This window comes from Phodopus roborovskii, unplaced genomic scaffold (genome assembly GCF_943737965.1).
Source record: "Phodopus roborovskii unplaced genomic scaffold, PHOROB, whole genome shotgun sequence".
Lineage (NCBI taxonomy): Eukaryota > Metazoa > Chordata > Mammalia > Rodentia > Cricetidae > Phodopus > Phodopus roborovskii.
The window spans coordinates 13,381,847-13,400,011 of record NW_026126636.1 but is presented as its reverse complement, the minus strand read 5'-3'; the positions used below and the strand labels follow the sequence as shown (position 1 = coordinate 13,400,011).

Genomic DNA, 18,165 nt, shown 5'->3' with positions numbered 1-18,165 from the left:
TTCCAGAACTGCAGGAGGCAGAGGCGGAGCTCTGTTTTAGAAGCCAGCCTGTCATAGTGTGTTCCAGGCCAGGTAGGTCTACATAGTGAGACATTGTTAATTTGTTTAATGGTATAAGTGCATGACATAGGGCAATGTTGAATTTTGCATTTGAGACCTTTGCCTTGTGTGAAATGCAACTTTCGAGGTTCATGCCACTAAATACAGGAATGGTAACAATGGAAGAAGACAAAAAGGACATATTTGGGATCAAGGGTTCCTTCACTACGGGTTTCAAGATTCAGACGCTTACCCCACCCCCACCCCACCCCTCACCGGCTTTTTGTTTTATTTTAGTTTGGGTTTTTTTTTTTTTTTTTTTTTTTTTTTTTTTTTTTTTTTGGAGACAGGGTTTCTCCGTGTAGCCATGGTTCTTCTGTAACTCGCTCTTTAGACCAGGTTGGCCTCTAACTCACAGAAATCCGCCTGCCTCTGCCTCCCAAGTGCTGAGATTAAAAGTGTGTGACACCACGACCAGGGACACTTCGGGGTTTTGCACACTAGTGTGGAGTTGTCAGGAATAACTTTGTGTGTGTGTGTGTGTGTGCACGCCCATGCTAAGGGAAACTGGGGAATGGAAACCAGCTTGCTGTGACACTGTTGATGTGCTTCAGAAGGAATGATTTGGGCAGCAGCAGCAGCTCAGGGAAACGGAAACACTGGCACATCTGCAACTATGACAGTGCCCGCAGGAGTCCTGTTAATTTCTTTCATACTGTTTGTGCACGTTCCACTTCTACAACTGTCACGGTCTCCGTGGTGCATGCTGTCTGAACTACATTACCCAGATAAGACTGTGCAGAAATCCTGGACGGTTAGGCAGGCACAGTAGCCTGCATTTTTAATTTCAGCACTTGGGGAGTCAGAGGCTACTGAATCTCTGAGCTCAAGACTTAACCTGCTCCGTAGAGCGAATTTCAGGACAGCCTCTCGGTCCCTGAATAGGCCTTCCCCTTGGATCAGATTAATGACTACCCTAAATGTCACCATAGAACCTACATCCAGTAACTGATGGAAGCAGATGCAGTGACCCACAGCAAACTCCTGAAGTTCAGTTGGAGAGGGAGGAGGGGTCATATGAACAGGGGGGATGGGTCAAGAGCATGATGGGGAAAGCCACAGAGATGGCTGACCCAAGCTAGTGGGAGCTCGCAGATCTGGATTGACGGCTGGGAAGACTTCAGGGGACAGAACTAGACCCTCTGATGTGGGTGACAGTTATGTAGCTTGATCTGTTGGGGTTGGGGGTGGGGCTGGCAGTGGGACTAGGATCTATCTGGGGTGCAAGAACTGGCTTTTGGAGTTCATTCTCTATTATAGGATACCTTGCTCAATGTTGATACAGGAGGGGTTTGGGCTTGGTCCTGCCCAGCTTGGTATGCCGGACTTTGTAGACTACCCAAGGGAGGAGGCCTTACCCACTCTGGGGAGAGGTGGGAGAGAGGAAGGGAGGGAGGGGGAACTGGGGTTGGTATGTAAATGAAAAAAAATTAAAAAAAATAATAAAGAAAGAAACCCTCTATCTAAAAGAAAACCAAGAAGGCAGGAAGGTGGTAGAGGAATAGGGAGGGTCTCGTGCTCTGGCACCTAGACAGCACACATGGTGTGACTGGCTGTAAGTCTTGGGTGGGAATGTCCCTGTACATGTTCTTCTACGGGTAGCCCAGTCAGTTGGTCTGGGGACTCGGGATGAGGGGATAAATGATCCTGACTTACCTGATTGTTACAGCACCCTGGGATCTGGGTCATGCGCCTGGGGCATAGGGCTGCTGTTCCTGATTGTTTCCAGTTTTTATTTATTTTAATTTTTACTCTTTTAAAGACAGTATTTACTTCCTGAGCCGATGTTGCTCCTGGAAACATGGTAGATATTTCTAAAACCTGCTGGAATTTATACAAAGATGTGGCAAGCACCCGCACCGTAAGGTGACACAGGAAACAATGGACAAGGATTCTTTGTCCAAGAAAAGCGCCCTCACGACAGAACAGAGTGGCAATAGTGGTCAGGCGGAGCTTTCTTTATTCAATATAAAGCCTGTTTTATTTCAAGTCTGGAATAACATTTGGTGCTCTAAACTCCTGGGCCGGCTCAACAGCCCCTCCTGGGCTTTGTTTCTTTTGTTCCCACTGGGTTAAACCAGGACCATGTGTTGAACATCTACTTTAAAGTATTCTCTGGACAACCGATAATTCCCCTTCTCCAGAAATCTGCGCATAGCTGGCATCCCTGAAAAAGTCCCCAGTTCATTTGTCCATTTTATGCAAACCTTGGGCAGACAACAGAAGATAGTGTGGCTTTCTTGTTGGGATCATTATGTCTTGCCCAGTAGATGACATCTCACATCCCTTCCAATCTTCTAGCTCTTACATTCTGTCTCCTCTCTCTCAGTATCCCTTACCCTTGTCCAGGGCTGAGCATGCACCTGTAACTTCTCATCAGCCCCTTACACAAACAAGAGCCTCTTCGTCTACTTGAATTCACTCCACAGAGGGGCTTCTCTCATTAACGCTGAGAGTAGCATTTGTCCAGGAATATAGACATGTATTTAGTAGCCAGTTCTATGCTGTGCCTATTAGCTAAACAGCAGTATTAAGTTCAGGTCTGGGACCTGTGATCTCCCCAACCATGGGTTTTGACTGGGTTAACAGTGCCAGGCATGGCTTCCCTCCTTAGGAGTGGGCCTACATCTCATCAAAGAGTGGTTGCCTACCCACAAGTCATGCCAGTAATTCAGAAGTATGCATATCTTGTGTACTGGAAGCAATCGGTTATTAAACAAAAGCCCAAAATACTGAGTGTGAGATACCTCCTTATGAGTTGTTAGCTAGGGAAGCCTATGGGGGCATCCCAAAAATTACAAGTTTCTGTCATCCCTCTTAGCTGCTCACCAGAGGTAGACAGTAAGACTCTGTTGCTCAAAACACCACACAGCTTTGATTGCAAGATATCCCTGCAGGCTTTTTGTTTATTGTTGTGTTTTACTTATATTTTTTTGGAGGGGGTTGGTTTTTTGAGACAGCGTTTCTTTGTGTAGCATCCCTAGCTGTCCTAGAACTAGCTATGTAGACCAGGCTGGCCTCAAACTCACAGAGATCTGCCTGCTTCTGCCTCCCAAGTGCTGGGATTAAAGGTGTGTGCTGCCACCATCCGGTTTGTTTCGTCTATTTGTTTGTTTTTGAAACAGAGACTCTATAGCACTGGCTGGCCTGGAACTCATGATGAAGACCAGGATGGCCACAAGCTCAGAGATCCACCTGCTATGGCTGGAATTAAAGGCATATGCCACCAACCCTACCGGAGTCATTCTTTATAAATTGATCTGTGTGTGTTTGTGTGTGATGTGCATCTGAGTGTGTGGACTTGGTCCAGGGGCAGTGCCTTCTTCACCATCACCGACTCCATGCCCTGAAACATAAACCAGATAATATAAATCTCAAGTTCCCTGTGTTGCTTATCTTAAATATTTGGTTGTATCAATGAGAAAACTAATTAGTAAAGCTCTCACAGCTATTAGCCCTTTTATAACTGTTATTATGAAAAAAAAGAGCAAACAACAACAGCAAGAAAAACAGTGTCTTATTTTCTTATTTAAACAGAAACCACTCTGTTCCTCCTCCATTTGAACTCAGTAACATGGAAGCCTACTTGACTACACTGGTGTAGTCAAGAACACAGGCTTGGGTGATGCACATCTTTAATCCCAGCATGTAGGAGGTAAGGGCAGGTTGATTTCTGTATTCAAGGCCAGCCTGGTCTACAGAATGAGTTTCACGACAGCCAGGGCTACATAGAGAAACCCTGTCTCAAAAAAGCAAAAACAAAACAACAACAACAACAAAACCAAAATAAAACAAAAATCAAGCAATCCCCCCCCCAACCAAACTAAACCAAACCAACAACAAAAACCACACACAACAATAAAAATCACAGAGCTTCTTCCTTTTGCTTCCTAGTAAGTGCCAATTTCTTGGGAATAGGAAGATGACAATAATTCTCATCTTGCCCCAACGTTCTTATTTGTTGAGTAACTTTCATTGAATGGCTCCCTCACAAAGGCCATTCTCAGGACTTCTCTTCAATGTCTGTTTCACTCCTAGGACTGAACAAGGTTGGCTCATGACTGAAGAGTTTTGTCTGCATTCACAGACCTATCTGGGTTTTCCATATAATACTAATGAGAGCAGACATTTGCTCAAAGGCTTTCCTAGAGTCAGTGGGCTCGTGATGCATCCCAGTACTGTGGCCTCTCCAGTGAAATAGGATGGAAGTGTGGGTGAGGGCTCCTCATACTTGAAACATTCTTGATGTTCGTCCAGTGAACATTCTGTTGTGTGCATACAGTAGATGATAAAAACTATCTCCCATGTTCATGCCACTCAATCCTTCTGTTCGGCGTGAGTCTTCCGGTGTCTAGAAAGTCCAGTTCTGTAGCAAAACACTTTCCCACAGTCCTTACACTCATGATGCTTTGCTGCAGTGTGAAATCTCTGATGTCTAATGAGGCTGAACCTCATAGTGAAGGATCTCCCACACACATTGCACTTGAAAGGTTTTCCTCTGCTGTGAACTTTTCGGTGTTTCACGAGGTGTGAGTTTTTTTTAAAACACTTCCCACACTGGCTGCACTTAAAGGGCCTTTCTCCAGTGTGCACTCGGGCATGATAAACAAGGCTGGATCTTTCCTTAAATAATTTTCCACACTCGCTGCACTTGTAAGGCTTTTCTCCAGTATGGAGTCGATTATGACGTATAAGGCTGGATTTGTTCATATATGACTCCCCACACTGGCTGCATTTATAAGGTCTTTCTCCCGTGTGAAGTCTTTGATGCCCAACGAGGGAGCGGTTGTGTTTGAAATCTTTCCCGCATTCGCTGCATCTGTAAGGCTTCTCCCCAGTGTGAACTTTGACATGTTGATTCAGGTCAGCCTTTTGGATGAAGGATTTCTCACATTCAGTGCATTTGAAAGGCTTTTCTCCAGTGTGTATCCTCCGGTGTCGAATAAGCAGAGACTTACAACTGAAGGATTTGCCACAGTCACAGCATTTGAAGTTTCTCTTCTTACTGTGAATGGCCTTTTTTCTCTCAGTGCTCCGGGGTGGCTCTGTATTACTGTGAGTCGCATGATGCCCAAGAGGACCTGAGGGAGTCTGGGGGTCCCTCACATTGTCTGTGCTTTGAAAACCCTTGTCTGCAAGGTCGCATTTCTTGATCTTCACAACTGGTATCCTGTTCTCTTTTCTCTGTAAGGATTTCTCAGCACAGCTCAGTTCTTGCTGTTGGGGCGTGGTCACATTAAGCCCTTCTTCACTGGAAATGTTCTTCTCACAACGTATCTTTTCAACCTCAACTCCTTTACAGCAAGCCAAACATAGAGAAACAATGATCAAGGATATCTAGACTTTGAAGTGGCAACATACACAAGTGATCAGTACCTGAGGTTTCTCACAGAAACTTCAAGATGGGCAGGGCCTGCTACAGCAATGAAGCATGAAGATCCCTGCCCCAGGAAACCTCATGAGCAAAAACACAAGAACAGCATACAGCACATGGAGGAGTGGTAGGGACCTGAAACTCCTTCCTCGGAAAATAGCTTTCTGTAGAGCCTTAATTGTTGGAGACTGTCCTGGTTGTGTCCTGCGTGACACAAGCTAGGCTCATCTGAGAATAGGGAACCTCAATTGTAAAAGTGCCTTCATAAAATAATCAAGGGTCATATTTTTATTAATAATTGATGTAGGTGAGTCCAGCTCATAAGGGGGTGGCTCCATCCCTGATCAGGTGACCCTGGTTGAGCAAGCCATGAAGAGTAAGCCAGTAAGAAGTTTCCTCCATGGCCTCTGCTTCAGTTCTTGCCTTGAGTTCCTGCCTTGAATTATTCTTAGAGCTGGGCTGTAACTGGGAAATGCAGGATGAGATAAACTCTTTCAAGTTGCTTTGGGCCATAGTTTTATCACAGTAAAAGAAACTCTAAGATAAAGATGCTCAACTCATTGCACCCAAAGGACCTGTATTCAAGGACTGCTCAGGGGACTTGCATACACTAACAACACGGTCAAGGGAAACCAGTGTTATATAGTGCCTCAGGGGAGCAGGCAAAACACACAAATTCATAGGTGAGAGAAAGAGAGCCCTGACTATGAAATAATAGCAAGGACTGGTCAGCAACTGGGCAAGCATAGACAGATGGACTCTACTATGATCCTTTGCCCTGGCACCAAAACATCAGAACCAACAGAAAGATACTTCATATGAACCAATCCAGAGTACATACATCAGCAATCTCCACCCTCCAAGGACCTGTCTACATACTTGGAGTCAGAAATCTCAGTGCAGGGATGAAGTGAGCTCTTGAAGACTCTAGCTGAGTGATGTCATGGGTCCCTGAAGGTATGAGTCCTAAAGTGAAGAGGAGGACAGGTCAATGTCCCATACCAAATCAGAGTGATGTAACTCATGGCAATCCACAGCAAAGAAAACTAATGACAAAGACCCTTGCAAAGATCTTGCTAGAAAATCCACCAAACAGTGTCCACATCACTGCCACAATTACTCCCACAGGCAGACCCAAGTCACCTAGAGGAAGAGAACATTACCTGTGTCATAGGAATGCCATGTATTTACAGTGTCACAGAGGGGTCATCAGTTTGAACTCTATAAAGCCACTATAGGATTCTTCGTCCTAGGCTGCTTCCTGTATCCCTTGCTGTACTTAAGAGAAAGAAGATGCCCAGGTCTTTCACCTCTATTTCCTACTCCAGGATGGTGGGGTAAGAAGCAGTGGTCCATGGACCAGTTTGGGAAGGAGACATCTCTCTAGAAAAGAAGCCAAGCCAGACAGGATGCTCTTACAGAATGGGGGTGGGGGAGACTTACCCAATGAGGACATGAGAACGAAGACCTCCATCATCACATGGTGGTACAGACGCTTCTGAGAGCCATCAAGCAGTGTCCATTCCTCCCTCAAGAAGTAGATAGCCACGTCATTAAAAGTCACACAACCCTGCCACAAGAGAGCATTGAATTACTAAGGAAAGGTCTCCTTCCCTTGAACTTTTGACATGCCCAATACAGCCGCTCCTGTTTAGTTTTCTTCTCCAGAGGGCACGAGGATCTTCATCCACCGACAGCCAGTCTCTGCTCAAGGTTCCAGTGTTTTCAGCCCTAGCCACAGGCAGGCAGATGAATAAAAGTCACCCAGTTTTGACATTTAATGTGGATAGTGCCGCTTTCTCATCACACAGTTTCCATAGGTTCCTCCCCATCATGCTAACCAGATTTGTGCAGCTCTGAGTCACTGTTCTCCACTCCATCCAGGGCAAGCGAGCTCGGAGTCCATCTATTCATACTCCTGTTACTATGCACATCACTCTTCATAATGCCCCTCCTTTCCCATTGTAGTATCCAAGCCCACAGCTTCTCATCTACTGTACACTCCCAAGTGCTGCCTTCCACCACATCGAGCAAATCTCTCTGGGCATTCTAATCCATCCCACTTCCTGGCATTTCCCAATACTCATCACTGGAACTTGAATACCTCTGACTCTCAGGGGAGTGGCTTCCATAAATGGAGCCTATCCGTATAATTCCTACTCTGGATGCATAGACCTTACATTCCATAGTCATCTTCCATGGAAATAAGATAGGAGGACAGGAGAATAGCAAGCAAGGAGTCCCAGACACCACTTATGAGGGAACTAAATGAAGAGTGTGAGTTCCTGGGGCACCTTCCACTTACCTCTTTACAGTCAGCCGATGCTTTTGCACTTACAGGAACCTGTGGGTAAAGCAGGCTGTGAGTAAAAAGCAATGATCTTGACATCAGGAAGGATCATCCGAGTCCCCCTCATACCTCAGTCAAGGATGTCTAAGCTGAGCTTCAGAGCTCAATGAGGTCTCCTATCAACTGTGTCAATAACTCTTCGGTGTTGTCTTGTAGTTCATGGGGATGACGCCCTTTCCTTGACAGGAGTACTATCACATGGCACTCAGTCCTACCTGTCAAGTTCTCTGTGCAGTCCCTCCCTGGCTATATAATACTGCAGTCAAGACCTTCAGCACAAATGGGCACTGCCAGGCTGCTAGTATAGGTTCAGGGTGCATAGCTCATTGAGATTAGTGCCTATTTTTCTCTGGTAGCATGCATGCATAGCACCTTCCAGCACTATGAAAGGCACCATGTAGGGATGGCACTTCCAGGTGAGTGCCAGTGTGACTTCTCCATGGTTTATGACTCAAGTGGAATATGTCTTCAGCCCCAGAGTCTTAATGTCAAATTCTAAAACGTAGCCAAGTGCACCAACCATAGCCTATGGGATCTCACTGGCCAACAACTCTGAAAGCAGTAACCCATTCTTGGCACTAGGCTTCTTGATGGGAGATGTCATTTTGTATATGTTTCTCATACTGGTTTAATGAATAAAGCACTGTTGGCCAATAGGAAAGCAAGATAGGTGGGACTAGGAGACAAGGAGGAAAGAGGAAGTGTAAGGAGGAGTCAGCATGGAGAGACTGGGGAAACAAGATGCCGGCCCCACTGCCTGGTAAGAAGACCACGTGGAAATACATAGAAATGGGTTAATAATTAAGATAGAGCTAGCCCATAAGAAAATAGTAACTGGCCAACAGAATTATATCTAATACAGAGTCTGAGTGTGTTATTTGGGGCTGGTGCGGCGGCGGGACAAGACCAGGCGGCAGGCGGAAAAAACCTGTACTCCTTACAGCTTCTTGTTTGTTTTGGGGATGGGGTGCACGATTTCCCAGTATGCTGGGTAGTTTCTGTCAACTTAAGACAAAGAAACAGGGAACTTCAACTGAGGAATTATCATCAGACTGTTCTGTGGGCATGTGTATGGGGGACTTCCTTGATTGATGGCAGATGTGAGAGGACACAGCCTACAGTGTCATCATCACCCCTGAAAAGGTACACCTGAGCAGCATCAGAAGCAAGCAGAGCAAGGCCTGGGGAACCAGCCAGAAAGCAACAATTCTCTATGGTCAAGGCAGTTCCTGCCTTGAGTCCATGCCCAACTTGCTCAATGATGAACTATGAAACAGAAGTATAAGCCAATGTGATGACTAGTTTTAAAGCAACTCGACACAGCTAGAGTTATCTGAAGGAAGGGAATATCAATTGAGAAAATGCCTCCATGAGAATGGCTGTAGGGAGTTTTGTTCATTAGTGGTTAATGGGGGGGGGGCAGCCCATGGTGTGTGGTGCCCTGGGTTCTATAAGAAAGAAGGCTGAGCAAGCCATGAGGAGCAAGCCCATAAACAGCACCTCTCCATGACCTCTGCATCAGTTCCCACCTTCCTGCCCTGTTTGAGTTCCTGTTCTGACTTCCTTTGGTGATGAACAGTGATATGGAAATATAAGCCAAATGAACCCTTTCCTCCCCAAGTTTCTTTGGTTGTGGTTTTTGTCACAGTAATAGAAACTCTAAGACAGCCAAATATAAACCTTTCCTCCAACGTTTTGTTTGATAGTGGTCTTTATTGCAGCAAGAAATCAAACACATCCCATTATAGAGCTCTCTCTCTCTCTCTCTCTCTCTCTCTCTCTCTCTCTCTCTCTCTCTCTCTCTGTGTGTGTGTGTGTGTTAGGAAGCTTCTATAGTAGTGAATTTCTGTAAGGTTTTAAAATTTTGTTTGCTTTTTTTTTCAAGACAGGGTCTCTCTCTCTGTATATTCCTGGCTGTACTGAAACTCATTATATAGACCAGGCTGGCTTTGATCTGATAGAGATCCACTTGCCTCTGCCTTCTGAGTGATGGGATTAAAGGTATGAGATGCTACACACGGTTCCCATATGATTTCTCAAAAAGTTTTTAGTGCTACTCCTTTCTCCCCCAACTCCCTCTCTACCCTTACCTCCTACACCTAAATTTAACTCTTACTGTTCCATTATTCCCTTTATCCCTTTATATCATTACATCCTATCTCCCCTCCCTTGAAAGCCTCCCACATGTCAATTTTCTAGCTTCTCTGGGCAATCTAAATTTAACACACACATCTGAAGATTCAAAGTTAACATCCACAAATGAAAGAAAACATATAACATTTCTCTTTCTGGACATGGGCTACCTCACTCCAAATGACCATTTCCAACTCCATCTGTTTACCTGTGCATGTCATAATTTTGTTTTACTCAACAGTGGGATAATATTCCAATATGTAAATGTACCACCTTTTCATTATACAGTATCAGTTGAGGATCATCTGGACTGTTTCTATTTCTGGCCATTGTGAACAGAACTATCTCTGTATACCAGGCTGGCTTCGAACTCACAGAGATCCATCTGCCTCTGCCTCCTGAGTGCTTGGAACCAACCATTTTCTGATTGGACTTAAATCCTGCACCACAAGACAAACTCCCATGCTGACACCATTCTGGGACCAAGAATCTTTGTTTATGCAGGTCCTAGGCCCTGGAGGAGAACCTCCTATTATTGTGGGTGTGGTATTAAATGGACTCTCAATGCCTTATTGTTACACCCATAGATCAACCGTCTCTCAATCCTCATCAGAGAAGCTTCTATTTGTGGAAGATGGTAATCAATACAAAGGGCCACAACTAGCCAAGATGCAAGGAGTAAGAGATTTTGGAATGCTTAGCCCTGCACTAACCCCTCTCTCTTCCCATGGCTCGGAGGGGGGGGGAGGGGGCGGGGGAGTGGTGGAAATGGAAGAGCCAGAGGTAGAAGCTAAGTACAAGAAAACAGTGTTTCCCAGACGTAGCAAGGTAGCTGCACATATGAACGCATGACAATTGTGACAGCGCACACAAGAGCTGGGCGTGGTCAGGCCAGACCATGGAGAGGGATGGTAGACACAACGTCCCACTCCTAACAAAGGGACTATTGGCAACTGAGAGCTACTGGGAGACCCAGAATCTTTTTTCTTTAAGAGTATAGTTCTTGGTAAATCAACCAAGCTCCAGCAGAGGGCCATACATCCAAGAGTGAATAGCTAACACAAAGTGAACTTGATGGCTTGAACTGGTAGGCAGGGTGGATCTGGGAGGACTTAGGGGAAGGGATGGATATGATCAAAAGACAGTGAAAGAAACTCTCAAAGAACTAACAATCATTTTCCCCTCAAAGCCAAGCACGTGGGCACACTTTTATAAAGTATGCTTTTATTTTGTAGACACTTATTTAAGAATTTAGGGCCAGAGAGATGGCTCGGCTATTAACACTGGCTGCTCTTCCAGAAGACTTGGTTTGATTCCTAGCATTTGCATGGTAGCCCACACTGCAACTCCAATCCCAGGGGATCCAATACCTTCTGGGCTCTGCAGGCAGTAAGCACACACGTGGTACACAGACAGACATACGTGCAGGCAACACATAACAAAGGCAAGCAAGAGGGCAAACAGATAAAAGAATGGGATATTTAACCTAACCCACCAGGCTTTAGTCAAATCCGGAATATGTTTTCAAGCAATTGTTAAGTGCTCCTGTACCGTTATTTCCATGATGTTTGAATTGTCCATTCATGTGTGAATCTTAACCAAATTCTGCTTCAACCGGTACTCATCAGATAGTTCTGAGTGAGAACACCAAGAGGCAGAACCTGAGGTGTGAAGGCCTGCTGAGCTGAATCTATCTCACTGATAGCCATGTCTCAATCACAATCCAGAATCCTCACACTCTAGGAATGTCCAGTCATTCAGATGCCAACCAACACCACATTGGATCAGGGAACTCCATCCTTGGAGCTGGCTCTGAGTCAGCTGCGGTCACCAGTCAAGGGCTGGGGATGACCGTGCAGGAGACCCTGGGTTCCACTCTAAGGACCATAAAGTAGTAATAAACCTTCAGCCTTTCTTCCTCAGCCGGAAGCTGAGTGGATTAGAGAAACTGTACTAACAGCAGAGCAGACAGACACCCCAGGCAGTGGCAACCCAGCCTGGGCAATCAGGAACAGGGCAACCTAGGGAAAACGTGACCCATTCGACGGGGATTTCTTTCTTGTGGAGGGGGAAATGTGAGATCTGTGTGCCTACAGGATGAATTCAGGTCTGGGTTGCTGAGATGGTTTGGTGGGAGTGTACTGCAGAAACCTGACGATCTAAATTCAATTCCCACATCCTGCATGAAGGTGGATGGAGAGAAACAATCAACAAAAGTTGTCCTCTGTCCTCTACATGAATACCATAGCATGCATACTCCACCCCCCCCCCCCGCACCTCTCCCCTCCCCCGCCGCACACATACATGAAGGCAAACACAAAATCATACTTCTTCTTCTTCTTTTTTTTTTTTTTTTTTTAAAGAAGAAAGATTGGCCCATGCCAGAGATGAGCAAACCTTTTTGAGTGCGAGGCCAGCCTGAACTGTTGTTCAGGTAACCCTTCTAGCCAGCCAGTGAGACCCTGCCTCAAACAAAAAGAGAAAATGGGAAGGAAGGGGGGAAGAAGGAAAGGAGGGAGGGAGGGGTGGTGGAGGGAAGGAGGGAGGCTGGAAGAAAAGAAGGAAAGTTGGTTGTTCAAATGGGAGGGGGGCACATGTCTGTAATTCCAGCGTCCGGGAGTCTGTAACAGGACGATTGTGAGTTTGGGGCCAGCCTGTGTTACATGAGATCCCGTCTTCAAACACACTAAAACCCCAACCAAAAAACTGCCTAGCTTTTTGTGGCCCTGAGCATGCCTTACACTCACAAATCTTCCCAGGCTTTTCCACCAAGTCTCCATTCAGTCAAGCCGTGATCACGTGGTACGCACCTGTGCCTGGGCTCCCTGCCCAGCCACCGAAGTCTGACTCTGCTGGACAGCTGGGTCCATAGACATGGCTGTTTCCCCAGGCCTGCAACCTGTCACACGGGATCGTTGCAGACTTCAAACCCTGTCTGGTGCAAGAGCACAAAGCCTCGCTCCTCTCCAGACTTCCAGTCCTGGACAACGAGGTGTAAAAAAAACAGTTTTCCAATACTTGACTGGAGCATCCAGGAAAACAACCACTAAGTCCCAATGGTTTTTTGTCTTGTCTTTCCTTTTTTTCTTTTTGTTAAAGCCCGCGGAAGCGGCAGTTTTCATTGGCTGAGCCCTCCTGCGCTGTCTCTTCTGGGTAATGTAGTTCAGAGAAGATGCACCCTGGAAACAAGGACACAAAGAGGTGGAAGCTATGGAAATGGTATGCAAGGAGTTAAAGCGACTCCAGCAGATGTTGTAATGGTCACAGATGCGCTAGTGTTTCCATTCCTCTGATCATCAAGGCCACAGTAAGGTGGATTCCTGGGTCTGAATCCGTTATGCATTCCCAAATTTCCGCTCTCAAGGGGATGCTCAGCTTAAAAGCCAATGGTGACAATGTCATTTCTGATGTGAATGGGAAAACAGTCCGAATTCTGGAAACAGGTCTACGCGATTCCAAGTTGCATTTCCTTTCTCATCTACCTGTATTCCTGTCTTTTCTCATGGGCTTAGGAGATGTCCATTATGGGCAGAGCCAGCACACACACACACACGCACACGCACACAAACACACACACCGTCCCCTGTATCCTTTCCCCTTCCGTATTCCCACTACTCCACTCTTTGTGAATTCCGAACCAACTCCCTTCAGGTGGGCAGGATGCTGCCGGTACTGTGGATAGAAGAGGCGCCAAACCTTCATTATATACTATTCTGCTGCTTTGGGCTCCACCACCCTGTCTCTGAATCTCCCGACTCTCTTCTCTACAAAGGAGTGGACAACCTCCACAAGTTTAAGGAGACTCTAGTCATTCTGGAACATTCTGCAACTGGATGGAGAATGTTGATTTGGGAAAGGGTGGGAATCGATATCACTACTGACCGTGTGATATGGTAGAGAAAGGTCCTTTCTGCAATGGCCATCATGTTATATTCAACTTCCACAGTGCACTATGAGGAAGAGGTGGTGGTGAAGTATGATTGGCACAGTAAAGCATTGGCACAATGAGCAGGAAGCCTCCCCCCTTCTTAAATCAAGCAAGTGAAGGAGATAAATCATTAAGCTGGGTGTGGTGGCACAGGTCTTTAATCTCAGCACTCAAGGGAGGCAGGGAGGCCATCTCTCTGAGGACAGCCTGGTCCACATAGTGAGTTCCAGGCCAGCCAAGGCTATATAGGAAGACCTTGTCTCAACAACAACAACAACAGTAATAATAGATGGGTGGTGGTGTTGCATGCCCTTAATCTCAGCACTCGGAGGCAGAGGCAGGTGGATCTCTGTGAGTTTGAGGCCAACCTGATCTATGCAGGAATTTCAGGGCAGCAAGGGCTACACAAAATATTCTGTCTCCAAAAACAACAACAACAACAGCAACAACAACAATAATAATAATAGTCTTGAAACATATTAGAAAAGTAGATTCTAGACTATTTTTTATTTAAAGATTTATTTATTATGTATACAGTGTTCTGCCTGCACGTATCCCTGCAGCAAATCTCATTATAGATGGTTGTGAGCCACCAAATGCTTGCTGGGAACTGAACTCAGGGCCTCTGGAAGAACAGTCAGTGCTCTTAACCTTCAAGCCATCTCTCCTGTTCTGGACTATTCCTCTAATCTGAACCATCAAGTGGAGCTGGCCACCATGGCATGGACCCTCATAAATGAATCTGATATATGTATTATAAGACATTTTCATAGCAAAATTCATGAGTCTAGCAAAACCTGCAGGAAATTCAGTCCAGGGATAAGAGGGTATCACCCAGAGAGATCAACACAGATAGTAAGGGAAGCTATAAAGACATCAATGGATGGACTCTAAAATGTCCAATGAATCCATTTCTAGGGAGTTTTCCAGGTGTGTGGGGGATCACAAGAGCGCCCCTCAAGCTACTTCCTTCCAAGCGGCTGAATGTGAAGACTGGCTGCTAATAACAAGTCAACATGCAGGGAGCTGGGGAGTTGGTGGGTGCACAGGTTAAGAACATTTGTTGATCTTGCAGAGGACCCCAGTTTGATTACCCGCACCCAGTGGTGGTCCATAACTATCTGTAACTTCAGTTCCAGGGAACTGTCCTCTTCTGAACTCTCAAGGGCACCAAGGAACCGGACACGTGTGTGGTTTGTATACAATGCATACATGCAAGCTAAACACACAGACACGTGAAATGATAAATCTAAACAAATTTTCTGGACACCCTGTATGAACATCTCAGGAACATTTCATTGAATGTGTAAACATTAAAATACAGCAATAGATTTTGAAGGGGGTTTAGTGTTGCTACAGGGCTAAACAAATGGGTTATATAAACAGACTGTGTGTGGGTAGAGTTGTAAGAACACCACCATGGTAGAAATAACACAGTACTTACTTTTTTCTTCATATTAAATTATCTCCTGGTTAAAGTCACATACATCTCCCTGAATTCGCACAATAAATTCCAGGACACCAGCCTTAAACAACAACAGGTTGGGTCGTCGAATATGTTCAGTGAGTTTTCTCTGTAAGCTCCAGCAACCTTTAGATTTTATTTAGACTGCCCTTGTGAGGGGGGCTCTGTAGGTGGTGACAGCAGGGAAGTGAACCCCCAAGAGGTGAGAATGAAAACTACAATCAGATTGACTGGCCTCAGGGAGGCTGATCTCAGGCTGTTTACTTCCAACAAGTTTACACACTGTGATTAGAAGGAGGAGGAGGAGAGGGAGGGGGAGGGGGCGGGGGAGGGAGAGAGGGAGAGGGAGAAGGAGGAGGAGAAGAGGAGAAGGAGAAGGAGAAGAAGGAGAAGGAGAAGGAGAAGGAGAAGGAGAAGGAGAAGGAGAAGGAGAAGGAGAAGGAGAAGGAGAAGGAGAAGGAGAAGGAGAAGGAGAAGGAGAAGGAGAAGGAGAAGGAGAAGGAGAAGAAGAAGAAGAAGAAGAAGAAGAAGAAGAAGAAGAAGAAGAAGAAGAAGAAGAAGAAGAAGAAGAAAAGAAAAGTTTTCCCGGTGTAGCACAAACCCTGGTTCATGAGGAATTGTAATTCTATTGGAACTTGACTCAGTAAACATGTCATTTCTTCCAAACAGATGGCTTCTACAGATAGGCAACCTGTACTAGTTTAAGGCTTTAAGGGTCTGGCCTCGTCTCAGTCATACAGATAGCATAGAGGTTACTTTTGGGCTATTAGCCACCTCTGGTCCTGATTGTGGGAGTTTTGTGGGACCCCTGACTATACAGATAGTGTAATAAGAGTCATTTAGACTATTCTATCTCTTTAGTCGTAGCTGTGGGGGCTTGAGGAGGCCCCACTATAAGGGTCATTTAGATTACCTGGTTGTAGGAGCTTGATATGGCTTGGCCCAACAGAGAATGCAGATCATCAGGCTATTAATCACTTCCAATCCCCAGATTTCTGGAAAAAGAGGTTTTACGTCCTTGCCTTTGAAAAAAAAATCCCGAATGCCCTATATTCTTGTGTTCCTTAGAGATCTGTGGGTACAAGGACCTTCGTGCCCACAACATCCTTGAACTCTTATTCTACCCCTTTACTTTTTCCCTACGGGTCTGTTTAATTGCTGTTGTTTTCGGACAAGGTCCTATGTAGTCTTGGGTCAATCAAACTTGCTTTGTAGCTAAGAATGACCATGAACTTCTGACAATGCACCTGGCTCTACTTCTTGAATTTATGGGACACTCCTTGTGGGTGGTGTTGATAGAGCTCAAACTCTAAGCTGTGCACACAGGAGGCAAGAATGCCACCAACTAAGTTCTAGGTCCAGCCACTCTCAGGAGGTGTTTACATTACCATTGCATTGGAATATTCTCTTCTTTTTTGTATTTAAAACAATTGTTTTTCATTTTACATACCAACCCCAGTTCTCGCAGAATAGTCTTGCAGTATTTCGTTTGTCAACCTACAATCCACAGCCCCTAGGGAAGCTAGATAACAAGGAAGGTCCAAAGAAGGATACATGGATTTCCCTAGGAAAGGAAAACAGAAGAGATCTCCTGGGTAAACTGGGAGAGGGATGAGGGATGGAGGGGTGGAGGGATGGGGACTTGAAAAAGTGGGATTAACCAGGTTGGGCATGGGAGGCAGGATGCAGGGGAAGAGTAATGAAAGAGATGTCTTGATAGCAGGGCCATTTGGGGGTTAGGGAGAAGCCTGGAACCCATAAGGATAACTCCAACTAAGACTCCTAGCAATAGTAGAGAAGATTTGTGGACTGGCCATCTACTGTAAGCAGATTGGTTACTGCCCTAATTATCATCAAAGATACTCTATCTAGTAACTGATGGAAGCAGATGCAGAGATTCACAGCCAAGCAGGATGAAGACAGCTGACCCGAGCTCATGGGAGCACATGGAGTCTGGACCAACAGTTAGGGAGCCTACATGGGACTGACCTAGGTCCTCTGCATGTGTGACAGTGTGTAGCTTGGTCTGTAAAGTTTCTAGCAGTGAGATCAGGATCTGTCTCTGGTGTTTATCTGGCTTTTGGGGACCTGTTCCCCATGCTACATTACCTTGCCTAGTCTTGACAAAAGGGGAGGAGCTGGGTCCTGCCTCAACTTGATGCTGCACTGGGCTCTGCACATCAAGCCCATGGGAGGTCACCCCTTCCTGAGTGAAGATGGAGGATGAGTGGAAGGGGAGAGGTGTATATGGGAAGGAGGGTATGGGGGGTGGGGAGGACTGGGAGGAGAGGAGGGAGGGAGGGAAGGAAACTGCAGTCAGGTGGTAAAATGTTATTTGAATTTTAAAAAAGCAATATGGAAACCTAAAAAGAAGTGTTTGGTTTATTGATTTATCAGTGAGTTGATATGCGGGTGGATGTCCACGTGTTTGCACCTCTGAGTTTGCAAGTGAATAATGGGAGACAGAAGATGGTTTTGGGTCCTTCAGAACTGGAGTAGCAGAGGGTCACATGAAGCCAAGTTTGTTGTGTGGATGCTGGGATTGGAATGCCAGTCCTCATGGTTGCTAAACAGGCACCAAAGCTTACGTTGTTCTCACCTCTGAGGATAGGGGGCCCTGGGGATAGAGTTTATGCTTATGGTCCCACTGACCACTGTGTTCAGCAAGAGGGAAGTAGACAGATGGACTCCATCAAAGCCTGGTGTTTGACAGAGTCTCTCCTCTCAAACACGAGTCCCTCCACATAATTTCTTGCAAATACAGCGGGTTTCAGCTACCATTCTCCATCACCCCAGAGGCCATGTACAGATGCTGC

The 18,165-nt window shown here is 45.8% G+C and overlaps 1 protein-coding gene across 1 annotated transcript; it reads right to left on the bottom strand.

Moving 5' to 3' along the window:
• Positions 1-4,175: 4,175 nt before the first annotated feature.
• On the bottom strand, positions 4,176-12,832 carry LOC127238473 (zinc finger protein 419-like). The gene is given in 6 exon segments (XM_051207092.1): positions 4,176-4,427; positions 4,429-5,393; positions 6,353-6,439; positions 6,917-7,043; positions 7,779-7,817; positions 12,767-12,832. Coding segments are annotated over 6 exon segments (1,317 nt in total). The 3' UTR covers positions 4,176-4,394.
• Between the last annotated feature and the right edge of the window lie 5,333 nt (positions 12,833-18,165).